The sequence below is a fragment of the Dama dama genome, chromosome 20, assembly GCF_033118175.1.
Source record: "Dama dama isolate Ldn47 chromosome 20, ASM3311817v1, whole genome shotgun sequence".
In the NCBI taxonomy this organism is placed as follows: domain Eukaryota; kingdom Metazoa; phylum Chordata; class Mammalia; order Artiodactyla; family Cervidae; genus Dama; species Dama dama.
In genome coordinates this window covers 57,325,619-57,346,004 of record NC_083700.1, presented here as the reverse complement: position 1 = coordinate 57,346,004, position 20,386 = coordinate 57,325,619, and the positions used below count along the sequence as shown (strand labels likewise).

The following is a 20,386-nucleotide window of genomic DNA, read 5'->3' as shown; positions in this document are numbered from 1 at the left end:
TAGTCTATTAGCAGACTAATGAATGTTCATTAACACAGACATTATCATTTAAATATTTAAAAGGGACTGCTAAGTCACTTTTTAAATGTGGTATTTTGTTCAAGGATACAGTCAATTATGCTAAATTTTAAAAACCAGGCAATGCATTTTTTTTCGGTGTTTTATATGCCTCCTTCTACAGTAAGTTCCTTGAGGGCAGGATCTGGGTATGATTCATCTTTGAGTGCTTTTTGGTGCTTGGCCCTGTGCCCGGCACACTGGAGTGAAGTAAACAGCTTTGGAATGAATGAAAAGAAGCGTATTTGAAGAGGAAAGGGTGGATTCCACGTGAATGCACAGACGAGTTCTCTGACAGCCGTGTGATTTAAAAGGAACTCATGTACAGCCCTGTAGTTTGTAAGCACTTCCGCACATTTATCATCTCTAAGCCAAGTGTCAGTAAGCTTATTTTATTGTGGAGGAAACTGATTTCTAGGAGATTATGGGGATTCATCTCAGCCTTTCTGATTCTCTAGTTCATGGAATTAGGAAACAAAACCACACACATACAAAATCATCTCCCAAACTTCATTCAAGAGGCCCGTGTTTTTAATGTTTTAATCTGCCTACCACATTATCATCAAAATTCTATCTACGGAGGGAGAACATTGAACATCATATTTAAAGTCAGTTTCTTCACCTGCAGCTATGCACGTCCATACCCTAGTTCTCTGGAACACACAGAGTGGCTGATGGGATCTGACGTGGCTGAACCCGCTGACCCAATTTGCAGGGCATGCACATAAAATGCGGTGCTTAGCTTTGCAAACGCTTAATCATCAGGTGCGTTGTCAGGAGACAACGAAAAATCAACTCTAGCTTGTAAAATCTAAAGAACTGCTCCAAAAGAAAGGTGAAATTAAGTATCCCTGCTCAGAAATGTTTGATGTCCTTGCAATATTAGGAATATGGCAATAAGGTAAAATTTTCCATGATGTTGCTTATTTTGATATGCTTTGAAGCATTATCTGAATATACTTATCATCAAAATGATATAAAGGCAGTTCACACCCAGGACAGAAAACCGTGCTCACCATCCTCCCAGCCCCGGCAGGTCTGCCAGCGGGGTGTGAGTGGCAGGTCGAGCAGAATGCAGGAGTAGGCTGGGAAACGTTGCCTCCTCCTTCTGTGAGGCAAAGCCAAAAAAGGTTCCTCATTACTGCTGGGTCTTTGATCTCTCGCTCCCTATTTTTAGAACTCTTCTGTCCAATATCTTCTGCCCCATTGCCATGACCTTTCATGACACACTTCTCCTGGTGGTTATTTTGGGATCCTATTCCTTTCCCAAAGTATTACTACAGCTAGAATTAATGTATGAGGTAGATCAGCACAAGTCTTTGCTTGAAAAAGGACCCAAAGGACATGTTCCCACATGAGGGGGAGAGAGCTGGTGCACAAAGGACAGATTCATCATCCATATTTTTAGTCATCAAAGCATTCTAAAAAGGCTGATTAACGTAGCAGATATCACCACCTCACAAGACAGCATTATCTAGGTGCCCAATCTGGGCGTGCGGATTTGAAAATGTGTCCAGTACAGCTAAAGAGGTATAAATATGTGTGTTGTTTCTGGGGTAGAGAAAGGAGAAGCAACCATAAAAAAAAGAAGTAGGATTTATCACTTCAGGCTTCTTTTTCAGACTTTCTCTTGCCCTAAATCTACAAATCATATTAAAGAATCAGTGCCAATGAGGGAAGGGAAGAGAGATCAAGCATGCTCTGATTGCTCAGTATCCCTTAAAAAAGTATTTCCACACAGAATTTATAAAGGGAGAACAAAAGTTCCCTTGCCAAAAATAAGAAGGGCACATAGATCCAGGAGCAAAAATCCTCCTTGGTGAAGACAGAGACATCTTTTGTGTTCATCGTTATACCTTCTGCGTCAAGTACAGTGTTAAATAGATAGGTACATGAATGAGATAATTTGATGTAATGATAACAGCTAAACTTTATTGAATACCTAGTATATTGCTATGTGACAAGCACTATTCTACAAGATCTTCATAAATTAAATTACTGAATGCTTACAACAAACCCATGAGATATAAGCTTATATTGTTCCCATTTGAGAGAGAAGGATACTGAAGTATAGAGAGGCTAGGTATCTCATCCCAGGCCCAACAGTTCTTTTTTTTAATTTCTTTTCCTAAAAATGTACTTTTTAAAATAGTTTTTGTTTTCCTTTCTTTTTTTTTTTAGGTCATGTCATGTGGCAGGCATATGAGATCTTAGTTCCCTGACCAGGAATCTAACCCACACCCCCTGTATTGGAAGCAAGGAGTCCTAACCGCTGGACCATCAGGGAAGTCCCTCAGGTCAAAGAGTTCTTAAGTGAGAGAGCCAGAGTTCAACATCAAGCACTTTGGGATCCAGAGTTTATGCTTTCAGAGTAAAGAAATGGGTTTTCCTCCCTCTGCTACATCCATGAGGAATTTGAAGAAAGAGCTACACTTAGTCTTATGGCCTGAATTGTATCCTCTCAAAATTCATATGTTGAAGTCCTAACCCCAGTACCTCGTAATGTGACTATATTTAGAGTCTTTCAAGAGGTTATTAAGTTAAAATGAGGTCATTATGGTGTAGCCCAATTCGGAGTAATCCAATATGTCTAGTGTCTTTATAAGAAGACGAAGTGGACACAAACATTCATGTACATAGGAAGACACAAGAATCACTATTGGCAAGCCAAGGAAAGATGCCTTAGAAGAAACCTGCAAATGCACTGATCTTGAACTTCTAGCTCCCATAACTGTAAGAAAATAAATCTTAACTAAAATAAATTTTGTTTGACTTCTAATCTGTGATCATTTGTTATGACAGTCCTAGCAAACTAAATAATACATTCCATGTTAAAGTGTAAAATGGAAACCAAGGACAATGCATTTGGTCCAAACGAGTCAAAATGAATTCAACAATTCAAGGCAGAAAGTTGCTTCCCGTCCATGGTCATTGGTTGACTAGTTATACAACTTTTGCGAGTTCCCAATTAGTGGGAGGTGCTTGCAGGACTTTCTTTTCAGTGGCCCAGACAGCTCCACTCTCAGAGGACCCCTAATGAATACACAGATTGCAAAACATGACTCCACTTAAAGTTTGTGGAGGGTATATGATTTCTATATCTGTAGATGTTCTTGTCCTCAAGTATTTCCATGTTCTGAGTAAAGCCCTTTCTTTATGACACACTCATTTATCAGATATCTCATATTATAAAGCAGTTTTTAGTATAAAAGTTATACTAAGAACAATATAAAAATCACCCATAATCTCATTATCTGCAGATAAATGATATTAACAAAGAATGAATATATATGTATATACACATATGATCTTTATATAAAAGTGGTATCTTGATGTATATAGAGTTCTTTGTACTGCTTTTGTTAAATTAACACTGTTTTGAGAGTTCCCCCAAGTTATTAAATAGTTTTCAGAAAACATGATTCTAATGGCTTCACGATATTCCTTCCAAGAGGTTATATATTAAACATAAACTTAATAACGGCAAGGACATTGTGAAGCAGGCACTCTCCTAGACTGTTGGCAGAAGAAGAAAATGTTATGACCTTCTAGAAAACAGTTTGACATTATAGATCAATATTATTAAAAGAATTCATACCCGCTGCTCCAGTAAAGAAAGGCAAAAGAAAAGATAAACATTCACCTTCTCAGTGAAGCTATGCTAGTACATCTTCTTTAAATTGCATTCCTGACATTTGACATTGACTAGTAGAGAGACCTCAGGGACATCCTAGGTCATTCAATAGACACCAGTAGAGTCACATCTTAGTAGTAGGCCCGAACTATCTGAGTGAAGGGTTCTCTAGACCAGCCCTAGGAAAGTGTAAAGCCTTGAATGGGTCAAGCTAATCCGCATATAACTTAAAGACCTGCCAAAGCAAAACACCACACTATTTAAAGAAAGAAAACAAACAATATTTGTTTGAAAATATGACAACATAAGATTTATAACACTCAGCTTCCAAGCAAAAAATTACTAGACATGCCAAATAGCAGGAAAATGTGCTCCAGAATCAGGAGAAAAAGTAATCAATAGAAACAAACTTAGAAATTACAGGGTTAATGAGACTAGAAAATGGTAACATTAAAAGAGCTATTATAACTGTATACAAGTATCTAAGGTAAAATGTAAAGTGTAAGATATTTTTAAAAAAATCAAATAGTTTATTTTCAGACCGCAATGAAATCAAACTAGAAATGAATATTTATTATTGTTTATTTAGAAATAAATAAATAACTAGAGTGATGGCTGGAAAATATCCAAATACTCAAATTCTAAATAACACACTAACCCAAGAGTCAAAATAAAATTAAAAAGGAAATCAGAAAAATCTTTCAAATGAATGAAAATAAAAGCATATGTATCAAGTTTTCTGGGATGCAGCTGGAGCATCTATAGGGAAATCTACAGCACTAAATGGTTACAATAGAAAGAAAAAAGATCTTAAGTCGGCGACCTTAGGTTCCACATTAAGAAACTTGACAAATAAAAGAAAACTGAACCCAAAGTAAACAAAAGAAATAAAGCCAGATGGCATACCACAAACAATGGGGGAATCAAATTAAACAAAACTTTAAAATCCTACCAAATGTAATGGGATGCTGGGTCACACCCTCTTGCCGATTATGCTCTTCTTTCCTGTCTACTTCCAATGTGGTCTACTGCCTAGGAAAAAAATAACTAGGCTTACTTTTAAAACTATATAACAGAAATCTTGGGATTCACTATGCACCATTTCTAGTGAGGCCAAGAATACAATTCACACATCCTTTAGTTATTATCACAATGCTAGAAAATGTAACTTCACCTAAAAGGCCATAAATAGACATCAGGAAGCCTAGACTGCTTACCAAAGGGAAGTGGAAAAGCATTCAAAACAAAACTACCCAGCCCCTTACTAACAAGATCATCAGAGGACCCTCCGAGTTTACGCTGATATTATGTCACTGAAGCAGTCATTTAAAAACAAGCAGAGACAGACTCAGCCTGTTCTTTCAAGCTTTGCAGAAGAAGCACTGCAATTTCCAAGAGCAACACCATCAAGGGCAATGAGAAGACATCACCGCTAGCATAGCCCACATACACACAAGGATCCAGAGGCAGTGTGTACACAATGCACCCTTATGAGGGGACACAGTATTTGCACACAGGCATTATTTACCTGGGCTTCCCTGGTAGCTCAGACGGTAAAGACTCTACCTGCAATTCAGGAGATCCAGGTTCAATCCCTAGATTGGGAAGATCCCCTGCAGAAGAGAATGGCAGTCCACTCCAGTATTCTTGCCTGGAGAATTCCATGGATAGAGGAGCCCGGCAGGCTACATTCCATGGGTTGCAAAGAGCAACTACATATAATTTACCTATGCTCTCACCACTCTAGACCATGCCATCCTCAAAGTCAGAGACCAGATCTTAGTCACCTTTGTATCCCTAAACCCTAGCATGCTGCAATCATTTAATAAGTGTCCTTTAAAAGTCAAGCGGGAACCCCCTAGAAACCTAAAGGGTTGTAGAAAGCACCCAATGTGATAGCCTTGAGATTTAGAACACAAAACAAGGCTTCAGATCCAAGTCGAAACTAAAGAACACAGGCTTACTATCTCTTTCCTGAGTTCAATTCAACTTTTGAAACATTTTAAAAATGAATTTGTTTCCAGCCTTCAGTGAGTATTTGGGTGGGACTGGGTTTTATCTGAACCAGTCTGCCCATCCTTTTCCCACGGTGTTCTGGAAGAAAGCAGAGTGGTGACTCACACCTGGCACTATTCTTAGTTCCTATGTACTGACAGCAGACTGAATTCCAAAAGAGAGGCATTTACTGAATACAAAGGATTAAAATCTGGATGTCCTGGCCCTAAAATGTGGTTCATGTTATAAACTTTCCAACATGATGCTAAATTAGCTGCATTTGGTTCCAGATGGTTAATGCCTAGTGAGTGGAAAGGTGACTTCCAGTGGAAATTGCCTCAATTCTTACTTTATGTCACTTCAGAATTATTCCCTAAGTTTACCTCACACCCGCCCTCATCTCCTACCTCCTTCCTTGGCTCCAGCTTTTTGAATTTCAGGCTCTTGAAAACAGTGCTTGCAGGATGGCCCAACTATGAAAATAGTCCTTTCTGGACACATCTCCTGGATGGAGACTCAAGGACTTTTCTATTGGAAACTGCAGAGCAAGGACCTAGGAAGTTCAAAAAACCCACAGAAAAGAAAGGTGATTGGAATCAGGATGAGCTATGTTAACAAGAAAAGATAATGAATCCACAGGAATGTCATAATTCACTATGTTCTTCTCATTCCACCCCAACACACAAGCACCCATTTACACACATGTACACACAACACACACTTCAGTGTGTTTGTCCAATACCCTTTTCACATAGTCCTCTGACTTCCTTCTGAGTTTCCACTCCCTTAACGAGTTGTTGTTCAGTCGCTTAGTTGTGTCCAACCCTTTGCAACCCCTTGGACTGCAGCACACCAGGTTCCCTGTCCTTCATCATCTCCCAGAGTTTGCTCAAACTCATGTCCATTGAGTTAGTGAAGGGCATCACCCTTTATGAGTGCTTGCTCTTTTTTTATATTTTCTTACTGTTGTCACCTTGCCTTCAAAGAGCCACTGGATTACTTCAGTGCAGCCTCAGGCTGCCATGGCACTTCCTTCTGTCTTTGAAACACAAACTCCCTGAATCATACTTCCTTCATTATTTCCACTTAAACTCCACACCCTGGGGAACCTGTCATCTACCCCTACAAGACAGAAATCATGGATATCTAAATTATTCTACATAGTGCCTAGCAAGGAAGCAAATCCAAGTGCAGGCTTAGTATCACCATTTTTGTTCTCTGATTATAGTGGTGAGGATAATGATCTCGTCCACTTTAATTTGCACCTTCTTGAGAAGTCAGGCTCACCAGTGAGTGGCTCAAAAACTGCAGCATCAATGGATCTGAAAGTGCTAAGAAAAGGTGAAAGGCCTGGCTCTATAAAGGCAAGGTGGTAACAATAAAAGAAAATAGAACAAGAGCAAACACTCATAAAGGGAGCTGAAACTCAGGAAGGTAGGACGATGTAGCAAAAATGTAGAAAGGGCAAAGACTTCAGGTTTGGGAGCAGTTAGGTCTGGGCTAGATGCCGTATTTGGTCACGTACTAACTGCCTAATCTTGAGCGAGTTGCTTAACTTCACTGAGCTCCAACTTCCTAAGTTTAGAAAGATGTTCACATGCTCACCTTAGAGGATTTTCTTGAACGTAAGGTGAGATAACCTTTAAGGTTTTTGGCTCATGTCAGTTCTCTTCCCTCTCAGAAAAAAGAATTCCTGGTGATAATTTCCAACAGCACCCACAAAGTTGGTCCTGTCTGTTGTCAATACATTTTCAGAGGCTCATATTAAGTTTCTCATTTGTATGTGTTTTACTATTGTCTCATGAAGATGCCCATGTTTTCTGCAATTGCCAGCTTCAAGGGGAAGATACATGTTAGTGCCTACATGTGACTGAGTCTGAACCATCGTATCCACCAAAATATACAAACTGAAAAAGGCCTCACATTTTTAAAGGGTGGGACTCAAAGTTAAGATGTTCTTGTCTTTATTCCCAGAGCAACTTGGCTGCCTTTTACCTAGAACATAGATCGCTGTATTATATTATCTGTTTATGCCTCTAGATCTTTTCTAGGCTATGAGAGCCAACATAGCAAAATCTAGATGTTGTTTCTCTTTGCCTTGCCACCTAGAATGAAGCCTGTCATTCATATCATATTAATAGGGCTGAACTGAGCCATTCATCTTCTGAATCGGCAGTGTTTTTTTGGTACATATTCACATTTTATAATTCCCCCAGCAGCATTTCCTAGGGCCTCAGAAGATTCAAGCATTGAAGACATGTTGTCTTCACCGTTTAAGAACTGGCTGTTCAGGTGATCAAAAAGTACAAACTTTCAGCTATAAAATAATATAAAATAAATAAATCCTGGGAATGTAATGTACAGCATGGTGACTATAGTTCTTGCTGTGCTAAGCTGCTTCCATTGTGTCCAACTCTTTGTGACCCCGTGGACTATAGCCCACCAAGCTCCTCTGTCCATGGATTCTCCAGGCAAGAATACTGGAGGGGGTTGACATGCCCTCCTCCAAGGGATCTTTCTGACCCGGGAATCAAACTCACATCTCTTATGTCTCCTGCATTGGCAGGCAGGTTCTTTTACCACTAGTACCACCTGGGAAGCTCCAACCATAGTTGATACTGCATTGTAAATAAGAGTAGATCTTAAAACTTCTACTCACCCCCCCAAAAAAACCTACATGAAGTGATGGATGTGAACTATACTTACTCTGGTGATCATTTCCCAATATATATATACACTGAATCATTATGTTGTATACCTAAAATTAATATAATATTATATATCAATTTTTAAGTTAGAAACAAGTATAAAAAAATAAAACAGACTGTTTAAAAACAGCTTTGTTTTGTTTTTTGAAAGCTAATATTTAATCAAAGGAGAGAGGATAAAAGATGTCAAAGAAATGCCTGGGACTAGCCTTAAATTGCTGTATGCTTTTTATTTTTCTGCCATAACCTTGGGCACCTTGCCCATGCCCACATCCAGGGTTCAGTGCCACCTTGCCCAAGGTGTGCACAAGGAGTGTTTGATGGGTGCCTGGAGGGCTCTGTACTGAGCAGCTCAGATGTGAGGGTGACCACAGGCTGTGGGTGGTAGCAGTACCATCTGCCTCAGGTGATAAAGTCAATGGTGATGACTAAGCTAGGGTAGAAGCATCTCTCAATCTCTGAGTTCCTCCTCTGCTCTGACACATCTCTTTGTCTTCAGAGGAAATAGGAACAAGTTCAGGCAAGCATCCCTGAGGAGGGAACCCTCTTTTATTGTTTAACTCATTCATTACCAGACTCTCTTGAAGAAAGTGAGGTCTACCAGGACTGAAAACACAAATAAGCTCACATTTAGAAAAATATTTAAGTGAGGTCCACAATCAGTTGTTAGGAGGAAGTCAAGAAGTTGGGGGCAAGTACCTAGATTTTAAGGCAGATTCCATCGAAAGAATGGCCTTTGGGTGCAGACACTCTGTTGTCCCTTAACATCTCATATATATACAAACTGCCTAGTCTTTGGTAGACAAAAACCAGGCACCATAGGTACAGTGATCCTCATGGCTCCCAAACACTGAGGCCAAGTTTTAACTGTCACTAACTCTCAGGTATGGTGTTTTGTACCTGACTGAGTGCATGACTTCTGAGCTGGGGCAACCTCATTATCTTATAGATGAGGAAACCAAGGCAAAAACCTCACATGGCTCAACACTGTCTGTAGGCAAAGTTGCAATTCCATGAGAGGCAAGGCCATTAAAGTGCTTTGTTAGATGATCGCCGGGGCCCCAGTGCAAGCCAGGATCCTGACTTGGGTGGGGTTTATAAATCACATCATCTATATATAACTTAGCAAATGATTTTTAAACTAGAGTACATCTAGTTTTTTTCTCTAAAGAATACAGAATATTCTCTAGAGAATAAGTCTAATTCATCCTATGCTAATTGTAGTGAAAGTAAAGGTAATGGTGGTGATTGCAGTGGAAATAATTATAATTTATTAAGTACTTACTATATGCCAAGCATCCTGCTGAGTTTTAAACATGTCTTATGTCTTTGTTCAGCCCAACTGCCAGAATCCTCCTTCACACTTAATCCTCGGCCCTGCAAAAGTTGGCACAAATAAATGGCTCCAGTCTCTCCGTGTGCTCACATACTGTGCCCAGATCAAATCCTTTCTCAATTCTGAATGTGGTACGTGTGGTGTTAAGTGGGCATTTAAAAGACAAGTATCTCTGGAAATAAAACCCACAGAAGGTGAAGGTTAATTCTTAATCTCTGATCTGGAACCAACCCATTTGATAGTGACTTATATATTTCGTATTGCTCAAACATGTCAGAAGATAGATTGCAGGGTGGAGTGGGAGGGGTACCTTCCAGTCCATTCCTTTGAAATGTTTCTATGTTATCACAAAACAAGAAGATCTGTAAGGTAAAGGGGTTAGAAATGCCTGGCTTCCTGTGGACAGATGCCAGGTGAAGGAAATAAACAGATATAGTTCCCACTGGATACAAATGCCCTAAAAAAAAAAAAGTGTTTCCTACCATGCTGCCAAGAGAATGCCTGCTGCTTACAGCATAAATTCAAGGGGAGAAGAAAGAAGACAGAGTAGTGTTTGGGGAAGATGGAAAGTGGAAAATAAGAAAAAGACACATTCCAATTTTGTTGATAAAGCATAAACTCTTACAACTGAGTCAAGTGACAGCCCTAACTCTTAAACAAATGAAAACCTAGCCAACCTGCCAGTTCAATGGAGCCCATGGTGCTATTCCTTAACATGTCAAGAGAGGCTGAGAGTTACAGAATGCCAGAGCAGGACAAGTTTTCAGAGACATTTAGTCTGGAGATCACAATTGGCAGCTCCCACACATTGTCTTCTTGGGTTTTCCCAGGATTAACTTAGATGGCATTTTAACATTGTTTTAATTAATTGTCAATATTTTAAAAATTAAAAGTCTTCGCGTAAGAATTCAGATCACTAGTACCTCTAAAATTTGAGAAAACAAGCAAACACTGGATCTACATTTTCACCTACCAACCACTCAGCCCCCACTCCACCCCTCATAGAGTCTACACTATCCACATTGTTGCCCCAGGCTGAGGCTAGTGTCATCAGACAAAAATCCTTGGAATGGCATTTTGTTACCTGGCTGATCCCCTTAAGCCCTTCAGTGCATATTCCCTGAGCTGGGGCAATGCCATTATCTTATAGATGAGAGGAAACCAAGGCAAAACCTCCCAGGCTCACCATTACCTGTAGACAGAGTCCCAATAACATGGGCAAGGCCACTGGCAGAAGATCCAGTTGATGTCTCTTGCCAGTTCCCCAAAGGAATTCTATGGCCATGCCTTACTAGTGGGTCATCAAAGCTCTATTCCCTCAAATATCTTTCCATGTATCAGACTCTTGTTTATCATTATAGACTCAGATTAGTTCTATATCCATTGCCCAGGCCCAAACGTGTCAGACTGTAAAGTCATTCAGGGGAAGGCCAACGTTAAAGTCCCCTTTTTGGTGCCATGACATTTCATGAGCTCAGAATAAATCTGGGGTTTGAAGAGGATAAGCAATTTGTCCTCAGATACATAGGTGATTATGCTCATAACATAATTGGAAAAAAAAAAGTTAAAAGTACATTGAGTGTATAAGAAACACTCAGACTGATAAACTATCAAGTAAGTAGCAGTGAAAACTATCTCAGTGACAAATGTAGCTCTTACCAGGCCAACCCTTACTCCAGAAGTAGGACTGTCTGATCAATGTGGCTTGTAAGATATCAGAAGGATTCCCAAGGCCTAGATACCTTCTCTGCCATTTGCCAAGATGTCAAAAAGTCCACTATATAAATCTGTTTGCATTAAGGCTTTTTCTGTTGAAATGCAACAGCCATTTCCCTCTCCTCCCCAAGAGCCAGTGCTATGCTATGCCTAGTTGCTCAGTCGTGTCCGACTCTTTGCAACCCCATGGACTGTAGCCCGCCAGGCTCCTCTGTCCATGGGGATTCTCTAGGCAAGAATACTGGAGTGGGTTGCCATGCCCTCCTCCAGGGGATCTCCCCAACCCAGGGATTGAACCCAGGTCTCCCACATTTTCAGGCAAATTTTTACAGTCTGAGGCACCAGGGAAGCCTGAGAGCCAGCACATAAGGCAATTCTTAGAGGTTTGTACGGCTTCAGTTAACTCATCAACTTTTCTGTCTGATGCATTTATCCTGGCACACCTGCATAAGTTGTGACAGAGTTAAATAAGGGTAAGCCTCAGAAGAAGGGACAGGTCTGAACATCTAAGTGATCGGGAGTAGGCACAGCGGTTAAGTGCAAGGTCAGCTAGGACCAAGAAGCCTGGGTTCAATTCTGCTACCTACTGAGTGCTCTTTGACTAAATATTTACCCTCTGTGCCTCCCATTTTTCTTTTCATTTAGATAGAGAATGGTGTTAACAATGCCCTCAATGGGGCATTAGAGAATCAAATAAGTCAATAAATAGCAGGCATTCAAAACCGTTCCTGACACAAAGTGAGCCCTATATAAGCATTGGCTTCTGTCATTATCAGGAGAGGATGGCATGAAATTTGACCCTGAAAGGGACTGCTCCAGTTTTACCACTGCTGTCTCCTTTCCCAGTTTACTGATGAAGGATGCAGGGTCCATTAAGGATGTGCAGTTTACTGAAGACTGTAGGCTAGTGGACGGCAGAGCTAGGGCTTCCTATCCAGGGGTTCCGCCTCCACGGAACTTACTGATGAGGAGGGAAGGAAGGGTTGTGGGAGACCCAAGAGAAACCGAGAGCGAGCTTCAGCCTCTCTCCCTTCTAGGGATAACGGGATCAAGGCCCTCGGGGACTACTCCCCCAAATTAATTCCTGGTCCCCACTTTCGAGTGGGCTTGATGTCTCAAGAACGCCTGGTTCCGACACACACCCACACCCCCGCGCCTGGGCGTACTCTCCAAGTCTGGCACAGCGCGGCAACTCTGCCCCGTTGGGAGGACGAGTCAACAGCGGGGTGGACGGGAAAAGTGACACAATCCGGCCGGCGCCCTCCGCGCCAGCCTCCCACGCAGCGCAGGGCGGGCCGAAGCCTCTCAAGGGGTGCGGGTCCGAGTCCGGCGGCGGCGGTCTCCGGGGCACGCACGCCCGGCACGCCTACCGCCCCGCGGCGCGAGGGCCGGACGCGGGCACTTTTCAGCAACGCGGCGGCCGCGCGGTTGCCGGGCCCAGCTCCTAAGACCGCCGCCGTCGCCTCCGCCCCCCAGAGCTGGATGACGGAGTCTTGAAAGACTTTCACCAAATATGGGCTGGGGCTGGAAACGTCCTGCGGCGCGCGCCGCCGGAAACCTCTAGTCCTGGCAACCGCGGTGACTCCGGGTGCGCGGGCCGGGCAGCCGGCATGGGGCAGCGGGCGGCAGGCGGCCGGGCGCTTACCGCTGCTCGGCCCAGGATCTCTCCCGTCCCCATACCACTCTTGCCGCGCCGCCCCTGCCCGCTGTCTCCGCAGAGGCGCGGGGGGACAGCCGAGGCCTTCCCAGCACCATTGCCACTCAGTTCCTGCCCTCACCCCTGCTCTCCGACTCTCCCTGCGATCTCTCGGGGTGGGGTGGGCGGTGGGGAGAGATCGAATAGCCGTAAAGCCGGCCTTTCGCTGTCACCTTGAGTTGTTCTGTTCCTTCAGGTGGCTATTAAAAGTGGAGTTGTGAGACCACCGAGTACCTAACTCTGAGGACAGATGCAAGCACACACACAGCTCTTACAGGCACTTTTGTCGTCCAAGGCGGTGGTTCTCCGGGTGTGATTCCCCGAACCAGCGGGGTCACATCACCTCGAGACTTCTTTGAAACTAATTAGAACTAATTAGAAACTAAGAAACTTCTTAGAACTAATAACAAATTCTGGGGTGGGGCCAGTTGGATCGGTCGTTTAACCAGCCCTCCAGGTGAGTCTGATGCAGGCCAAAGTTGGAGAACCACTGGTCTAGGGCTAGGAAACCGGAGTCGCCAGATTTAGGGTGATTATTATTCTCAGTTGCCGCCAGACAGTGAACCCTTCTTTTGGTGACCTAAAATTCCCTGGCATCCGCGGGCGAGAGACGTTCCCATCGCTCAGTCCAAAGCCAGGAGCGGAGAAGACAAGCAGCCCCTTCTCCGCGCCCTGCAGCCCAAGGAAACAAGGCGGCCCGTTATTCACTCTTGGGGCTCCCGGAGAGGGAGGGTGGGGGAGGAAAGAGAGCAAAAGAGCCATGCAAAGGAGGACCAGAGGACACTTACCCATAAACGTTTGCACATTTACCTTTCAATCTGTCAACGTGAGCTGCTCTGCAGCTCTCAGCAGAGGAGGCGAGAAGGCAACCGGACGTTTGGGGTTTCTGGACCTTCCTGGAACAGGACTTGAGGAGCTGCTATTCCTCTTGTCTGATGCTGTCGTTTACTAGCAGTCACACCAGGACATAGTGTAGGGAAAGGCTGTGCACATAGGTTACTCCTGTCTCTCCGGCTCCCCAGTCCTGGCCCTGCTTGCTCCGGCTTCCCACCCACTCCCACAACACACCCCCTGCTTTAAATGAGCAGCTGACGGTGAGGTTCTGTAAGCTTCTCCTCTGAGGCAAACTCATCCTCCAAGATTCCCCAGATGAAGTCCAGAAACAAACCCACACACTCTTGTTAGAAAACTTTAATCTGATTTTTAATGGAATCTCTGGAATGGTGTGTTTGGGAATGCTGTGCTGCACATTGCATCTTTCTGAGCTCTCCCTTGCCCCCACCCCCTATACAACTTCCATAAAGGAACAAGGTGTATACATGAGCCAGTTGGATCATCTGTCCTAATTTCATTTTTAAATTATGATAGACAGATTGCATGAAAAACAAGGAATTCCAAAGAATTTCCTGCCCTGGGAACAGAAGTTAAGTCTATATTTAACAACATTTGAAGCTGTCAAGAATGCTTTGTGGTTGGATAACAGAGGCAGAAAAATGTTAAAAACGCAGGCTACTGCTATACCCAAATATGGAAATATTGTTACGTCTGGTGTCTGATTCACCATCTGGAAATACTTACAACCATGAAGTCAAATAGAAAAGACGCCGCAACAGAAGCCAGGAACGCTCCTCTCCATTCTCTCTCCACCGCCTCCTCCCACCCTGTGGTGCATCTACTCCTAGTCACTTCATTATGGAGGAAACAATACTGAAACTCTACTACAGGAAAAAAGAAAAACGTTTTCTAAGTAATAACTGGTGAGTTGACTTGGATAGGGCCCAGAAAAACCTGACAGTTTATTGTCTTGAAAAGTAAGACCCCCTCCCAACTAAACCTTAAAGATCCCATTCCCTCTAGTAAAAGCCTCTTAGACTTCTGGAAGAGCACTTTTGAATGAATGAAACTTAACTCTTTCCTGCCACAGTTCTCTGCATTGGAGAATGTTTTCATTGCAGTAGGTCTTTATTGTGTTTATCAGTCATTCACGGAAAGTTACACTGAAGGCCTCCTTAAGCCAGACAGCTCAGTCATTTAGACTGAACAGCCCTAAACATTACAAAGGACAAAAATTTCTCCTACAGCACATATACATGAGAAACTGGCATAATTACTGTGTATGTTTTTATGAAAATTACACAAGAAGTGTAGTTTTGAAACTTTGAGGGAACATTTGTCAAGCACACTAATGGTTTTTGAAGTTCAAATAATTTGCTTTGTAAGGGGTCTTCTACTGAATGTGTTGCTGGTAGCAAAAGACCTTAAAATTGCCAACTTTTTTTTTTTTACTAAAAAATATTACATCCTAAGATTCTAATTTCTCTGTACTTAGAGGGCAAAGCATTGCAATTCACTTGAAATGGGAGGCTTCTAAGTGGTCCCAGGAAAGGAGTTAAAACCGCCTGCAAAACTTTCCGTGTCAAGGAGTCTGTTTTCTCCAGAGATCCATTGGGCACAATGGTGCTGGAATCTGGTTTGATTTTGCTGTATATGCAGGTAATGATCTCAATACAAGTCGCTTCACGGTAGTCCTCTACGCTTCTGGCTGTCTGCTTAGTTAGCGTCGCCTCCCGCCTGCGGAGGGAGACTGGAAGGGCTTACCCGGTCTCCTGCATCCGTGAGGAAGTGTAAGACAGCCTGCCGGAGAACTCCCTGCGTTCGTTTCCTCTCCGACTTCCAACCCAGGCAGTGGGTTGGAACTTAAGTGGGAACCTCCAAAAACAAACAAGTACGACGTACCAAAAAAAAGGGGGGGGGGGGGGAAAGGGGAGGGGCGGAAGAGGGAAGACCTCTGTCTGGGAATCTGCCAGACAATGGGGGAAGTAGATTTTCCCCCCCTTCTCATTCATAAATGCCACTGCGGGTATTAATTTGCAATATATTTAACTTGGCTAATAAACACCATGCCAAAGCTTTGGGACTTGATCAGAGCACGCCTTTATGAAATCCTCAAATAGAGTCCTGGCTCCCAGACACTCCCCCTCCTCGTTCGCCTTTCTCAATAGATAACTTGATTCTCACCTTCGCTGTAAACAGGCAAACGGCTCGCTGCCTTCCCGGGTGAGGGCTTCCAAGGCTGCGGGGTCAACTTGGCATCACCAAACAAAACGACTTTTGTCCCTCCCTCCAGGTCCTCCCACCCTCCCAGTCCAGGCAAAGTTCTGAACTCGCCCCCCTCAGCCCTTCCACCACCATCACCATCATCACGCCAAGAAGAGCCCTCCCCAACAGAAGTCGTTATTTAAAGCGGAAAAAAAGGAAGATTGTTTTCTTGACGGGTCCAGGACAAAAAAAAAAAAAAAAAAGTGCAACGGAGCCAGGGGAGGCGCTTGGCAGGAGCCCGCGCCAACCAGCATTCCTGAGATGTTTGAGAATTCTGGAACGCACAGACAGAGCCGACGTCACTGCAACACGCGGCGCCGCCACCGGCCCGTATAAAAGGCGGGCTCTGGGCGCTGGGGCAGACCGCGAGCGAGAGCGCCCCCGAGCAGCACCCGCGCCCTCCGCTACTCCTCGCCCAGGACCTCGGGAGAAGGACGCCCGCAAACCGCTCGCCGGCCCGGCCCTCGCCTCCCCGCCGCCCGGCCCACTACCCCAGCCGCGCCGGCTCGCCCGCTGCGCTCTGGTGTGTTGGCATCTTTGCCTCCGCGCTCGCCCGGACCACTCCTGCGCGCCACGATGAGCTCCCGCACCGCCAGGACGCTCGCCCTCGCCGTCACCCTTCTCCACTTGGCCAGGCTGGTGAGTTCTTAGGCCACCGCCTCCCCGTCCGCTCTCACAGCCCCTTCCTCTTTCCCCGGAAGACCCGCGGTCGGAAAAGCTAGACTCCAAAGTTCGGGGGGCGTTTCGGGATAGCTCTTTCTTTAAGCCCTCCCTGAAGACCTGCCGGGGGCCTCCTGGCGTTCGCCGCTGCCCGGGACGGCCGGGCTGGACGGGATGAGAAAGCCCCCTCCCCGGCTGCCCGGGTCAGACACCCGCGTCCCTTCTTGGGGCGCCTCTCCTGCGTACCCCCGCGGAGCCTCACGCGTTTCCTCACCCCCTGCCAGGCTCTCTCCACCTGCCCCGCCGCCTGCCACTGCCCCCTGGAGGCTCCCAAGTGCGCCCCCGGAGTCGGGCTGGTCCGGGACGCCTGCGGCTGCTGTAAGGTCTGCGCCAAGCAGCTCAACGAGGACTGCAGCAAAACGCAGCCCTGCGACCACACCAAGGGGCTGGAATGCAACTTCGGCGCCAGCTCCACCGCTCAGAAGGGGATCTGCAGAGGTAAGAGGCTTGCGGTTTGGCCCCTTTTAAAAAAAAGAATAGTCCCCGAAGTCCAGAAGTTTAGTAATTTTGAGACCATGTATGGTGATGCTTTGTTGTTGGTAGCTTGGCAGAAAGGCTCATGATTTCAGCAGTCTGGAATGCAATTCAGTGTGTCTGGGCCCAACGAAAAGCGCATACGGAAAAGTGATTCCTGACTAACTTATTGTTCTGGTCTGGAGTCTCCGGGGAATTGTAGGAAACTTTACCATAAATTGAATTAAGCAGCAGAAAATATGTATGAGTTTCAGGCCGTAGTTCAGAATCTCACCTTTATCCACCCCTTCCTTTCTTTTTCGGTGCTCTTTGCAGCTCAGTCGGAGGGCAGACCCTGTGAATATAACTCCAGAATCTACCAGAATGGGGAAAGTTTCCAGCCCAACTGTAAACATCAGTGCACATGTATCGATGGCGCCGTGGGCTGCATTCCTCTGTGCCCCCAAGAACTCTCTCTCCCCAACTTGGGCTGCCCCAACCCCCGGCTGGTCAAAGTTACCGGGCAGTGCTGTGAGGAGTGGATCTGCGACGACGACGGTGCCAAGGACCCTGTGGACGACAGGGAGGGCCTCCTGGGCAAGGAGCTGGCCTTCGATGCCTCGGAGGTGGAGTTAACGAGAAACAATGAATTAATTGCAGTTGGAAAAGGCGGCTTCCTGAAGCGGCTCCCGGGTAAGTTAAAGACTGCGACCTTGCCCTGAACCCTATGCCTAGTCTGAAGCTTTAGAGAAATGAGAACTTGAATTTGTTTCCCTGTGTCCCTGTGTTTCTGAGAACTCTTGCCTCTTGTTTGTCTGTCTAGTTTTTGGAATGGAACCTCGCATTCTTTACAACCCTTCTTCACATGGCCAGAAATGTATCGTCCAAACAACTTCGTGGTCCCAGTGCTCAAAGACCTGTGGAACTGGTATCTCCACACGCGTTACCAATGACAACCCTGAATGCCGCCTGGTGAAAGAAACCCGGATCTGTGAAGTGCGGCCTTGTGGACAGCCGGCGTACGGCAGCCTGAAAGTAAGTGCCTGCGGTGCTGTGGTGTAGAATGGTCCCCTGGGTGTAGACTGGGTGAGAAGGGACCTTCTCTTCCAAGAAAGAGAAAACACTAACTTCCCTTCTCTTTTCTTACAGAAGGGCAAGAAATGCAGCAAGACCAAGAAATCCCCCGAACCGGTGCACTTTACTTACGCTGGATGTTCGAGTGTGAAGAAATACCGGCCCAAGTATTGCGGGTCCTGCGTGGACGGCCGCTGCTGCACGCCTCAGCAGACCAGGACTGTGAAGATGCGGTTCCGCTGCGAAGACGGCGAAATGTTTTCCAAGAACGTCATGATGATACAGTCCTGCAGATGCAACTACAACTGCCCGCATGCCAACGAGGCCGCCTTCCCCTTCTACAGGCTGTTCAATGACATTCACAAGTTTAGGGACTAAATGCCACTCGGGTTTCCAGCACAAGGGTGGACAAAATGGGGAGAGAAGAGTGTCAGAGTCACAGAGGCATGGGTGGGGGCGGCGGGGTGAAGGGACTTACGGTAGGAGGGAGGCATTGCTCATTCTTGAGTAGTATTAAGGTATTTCGAAACTGCTAGGTGTGCTGGTGCACATGGACACTAACGCAGCTGTGATTGGAGAATACTTCGCTTCATAATATTGGAGCACACGTTACCGCTTCATTTTGGAGCTTGTGGTGTTGATGACGTTCTGTTTTCTGTTTGTAAATTATTTGGTAAGCGTATTTTTCTCTAGGCTTTTTTCCTTTCGGTTTTACAGTTGTAAAGGTAATTAAGATTAGTTGGTCAGTTGAAACCTTCATCCTTTGACAGAAGTAAATGGGAAGGGGGTCCCTTTCTGAAGGTGACACTCTGTGAGTGTCCGTGAGAGGCAGCTATCTGCACTCTAAATTGCAAACAGAAATCAGGTGTTTTAAGACTGAATGTTTTTATTTATCAAAATGTAGCTTTCGGGGAGGGAGGGGAAATGTAATACTGGAATAATTTGTAAATGATTTTAATTTTATATTCAGTGAAAAGAATTTATTTATGGAATTAATCATTTAATAAAGAAATATTTACCTAATATCTGAGTGTATGGCATTCAGTATTTTAGAGAATGTTCAGAGCCATTGGGGACAATCTAGCTTATGCATTCAATCACTGAAACAAGATTTACTGAGTGAGCCAGGAACTGTTCTAGTGCTTGGGATAGAGCAGGGAACTAACTTACAAAAATCTAACAATGATTGATTTATAAATTCAGTAGAGAAAAACCTTGGCATTTACAGTAATCTGTTTTAAAAACACATATTGAACCCTAGCCCTTGTACAAGCACAAGAAGATTCGAATCTGAAGTTAAGTTTGTGATTTAAATAATAATGCTTTATTTTCATAAGAATTCAAAGTCTAAGGGCCAAGCTCCATCACCCAAGCTCTTTGAGGTGGGTAGAGTCATTTGTCATTTTAATCACTTTTTAACTGTGCACGTCCCTTTAGAGAGGAGAGAAACTTTAATGAAAACAGTCCATAACTCAGGCTGCCCACATCTAAATCCACGGGCAAGATTTAAATATGGTTGGATGATGTGTTATCAGGTCACCTGTACATATTTTTCTAGTATCGTTCCTAAAATCTGGGAGAATGACTCAAAAATTCACCCATGGTTGGGATCAGAGAAAAAAAATCTTACAATCTACAGAAGTCAGTTTGTTTTCATTGAATGAATTTGAAGCACTGACTTGTGTTAATCCTAATAAGCCGATGATTAGGTAAACATGCTGTTAAATGCAAAGGAATGCAAGGAATTTCAAGTACTTTTCCAATAGCGTGAGGAGCATTCTACCCCACCCCCTTTCCTTTTTATAATATACAATATATTGAGGCAGGAGGGAGCAGTTAGATAGAACTGGCTATCCAGAGGGTCAGAGGCTAGATGCAGTGCATTCCTAAAAGGACCT

General features: G+C 44.4%; 1 protein-coding gene and 1 long non-coding RNA gene across 16 annotated transcripts in view; one reads left to right on the top strand and one right to left on the bottom strand.

Annotated features, from left to right (window-relative positions):
• The window catches only part of LOC133041115 (uncharacterized), a 117,326-nt gene extending 101,151 nt beyond the window's left edge, over positions 1 to 16,175 (bottom strand). The window contains exons 1-3 of one of the 15 annotated variants that reach the window (XR_009689156.1): positions 13,953 to 15,854; positions 9,680 to 9,771; positions 6,094 to 6,239 (exon numbers count right to left, since the gene is read on the bottom strand). This is a non-coding gene — a long non-coding RNA (uncharacterized LOC133041115). Of the gene's footprint in view, positions 1 to 6,093; positions 6,240 to 9,679; positions 9,772 to 13,930; positions 15,868 to 16,160 lie in introns of those variants that run through there. The other 14 variants (XR_009689146.1, XR_009689149.1, XR_009689152.1 and 11 more) reach the window with 14 other exon arrangements.
• A 427-nt stretch (positions 16,176 to 16,602) lies between these two features.
• On the top strand, positions 16,603 to 19,511 carry CCN1 (cellular communication network factor 1). The gene is made up of 5 exons (XM_061121491.1): positions 16,603 to 16,880; positions 17,186 to 17,399; positions 17,751 to 18,107; positions 18,238 to 18,449; positions 18,564 to 19,511. The coding sequence occupies exons 1-5, from the start codon at positions 16,818 to 16,820 to the stop codon at positions 18,864 to 18,866; spliced, it is 1,149 nt and encodes a 382-aa protein (XP_060977474.1). The 5' UTR covers positions 16,603 to 16,817; the 3' UTR covers positions 18,867 to 19,511.
• Positions 19,512 to 20,386: the final 875 nt, after the last annotated feature.

Bases quoted from the DNA above. Each gene is read 5' to 3' on its own strand.
- CCN1 (XM_061121491.1), top strand. From the start codon at position 16,818: ATGAGCTCCCGCACCGCCAGGACGCTCGCCCTCGCCGTCACCCTTCTC. The intron at 17,400-17,750 runs GTAAGAGGCTTG...TGCTCTTTGCAG, and splicing joins TCAGAAGGGGATCTGCAGAG to CTCAGTCGGAGGGCAGACCC. The intron at 18,108-18,237 runs GTAAGTTAAAGA...TTGTCTGTCTAG, and splicing joins CTTCCTGAAGCGGCTCCCGG to TTTTTGGAATGGAACCTCGC.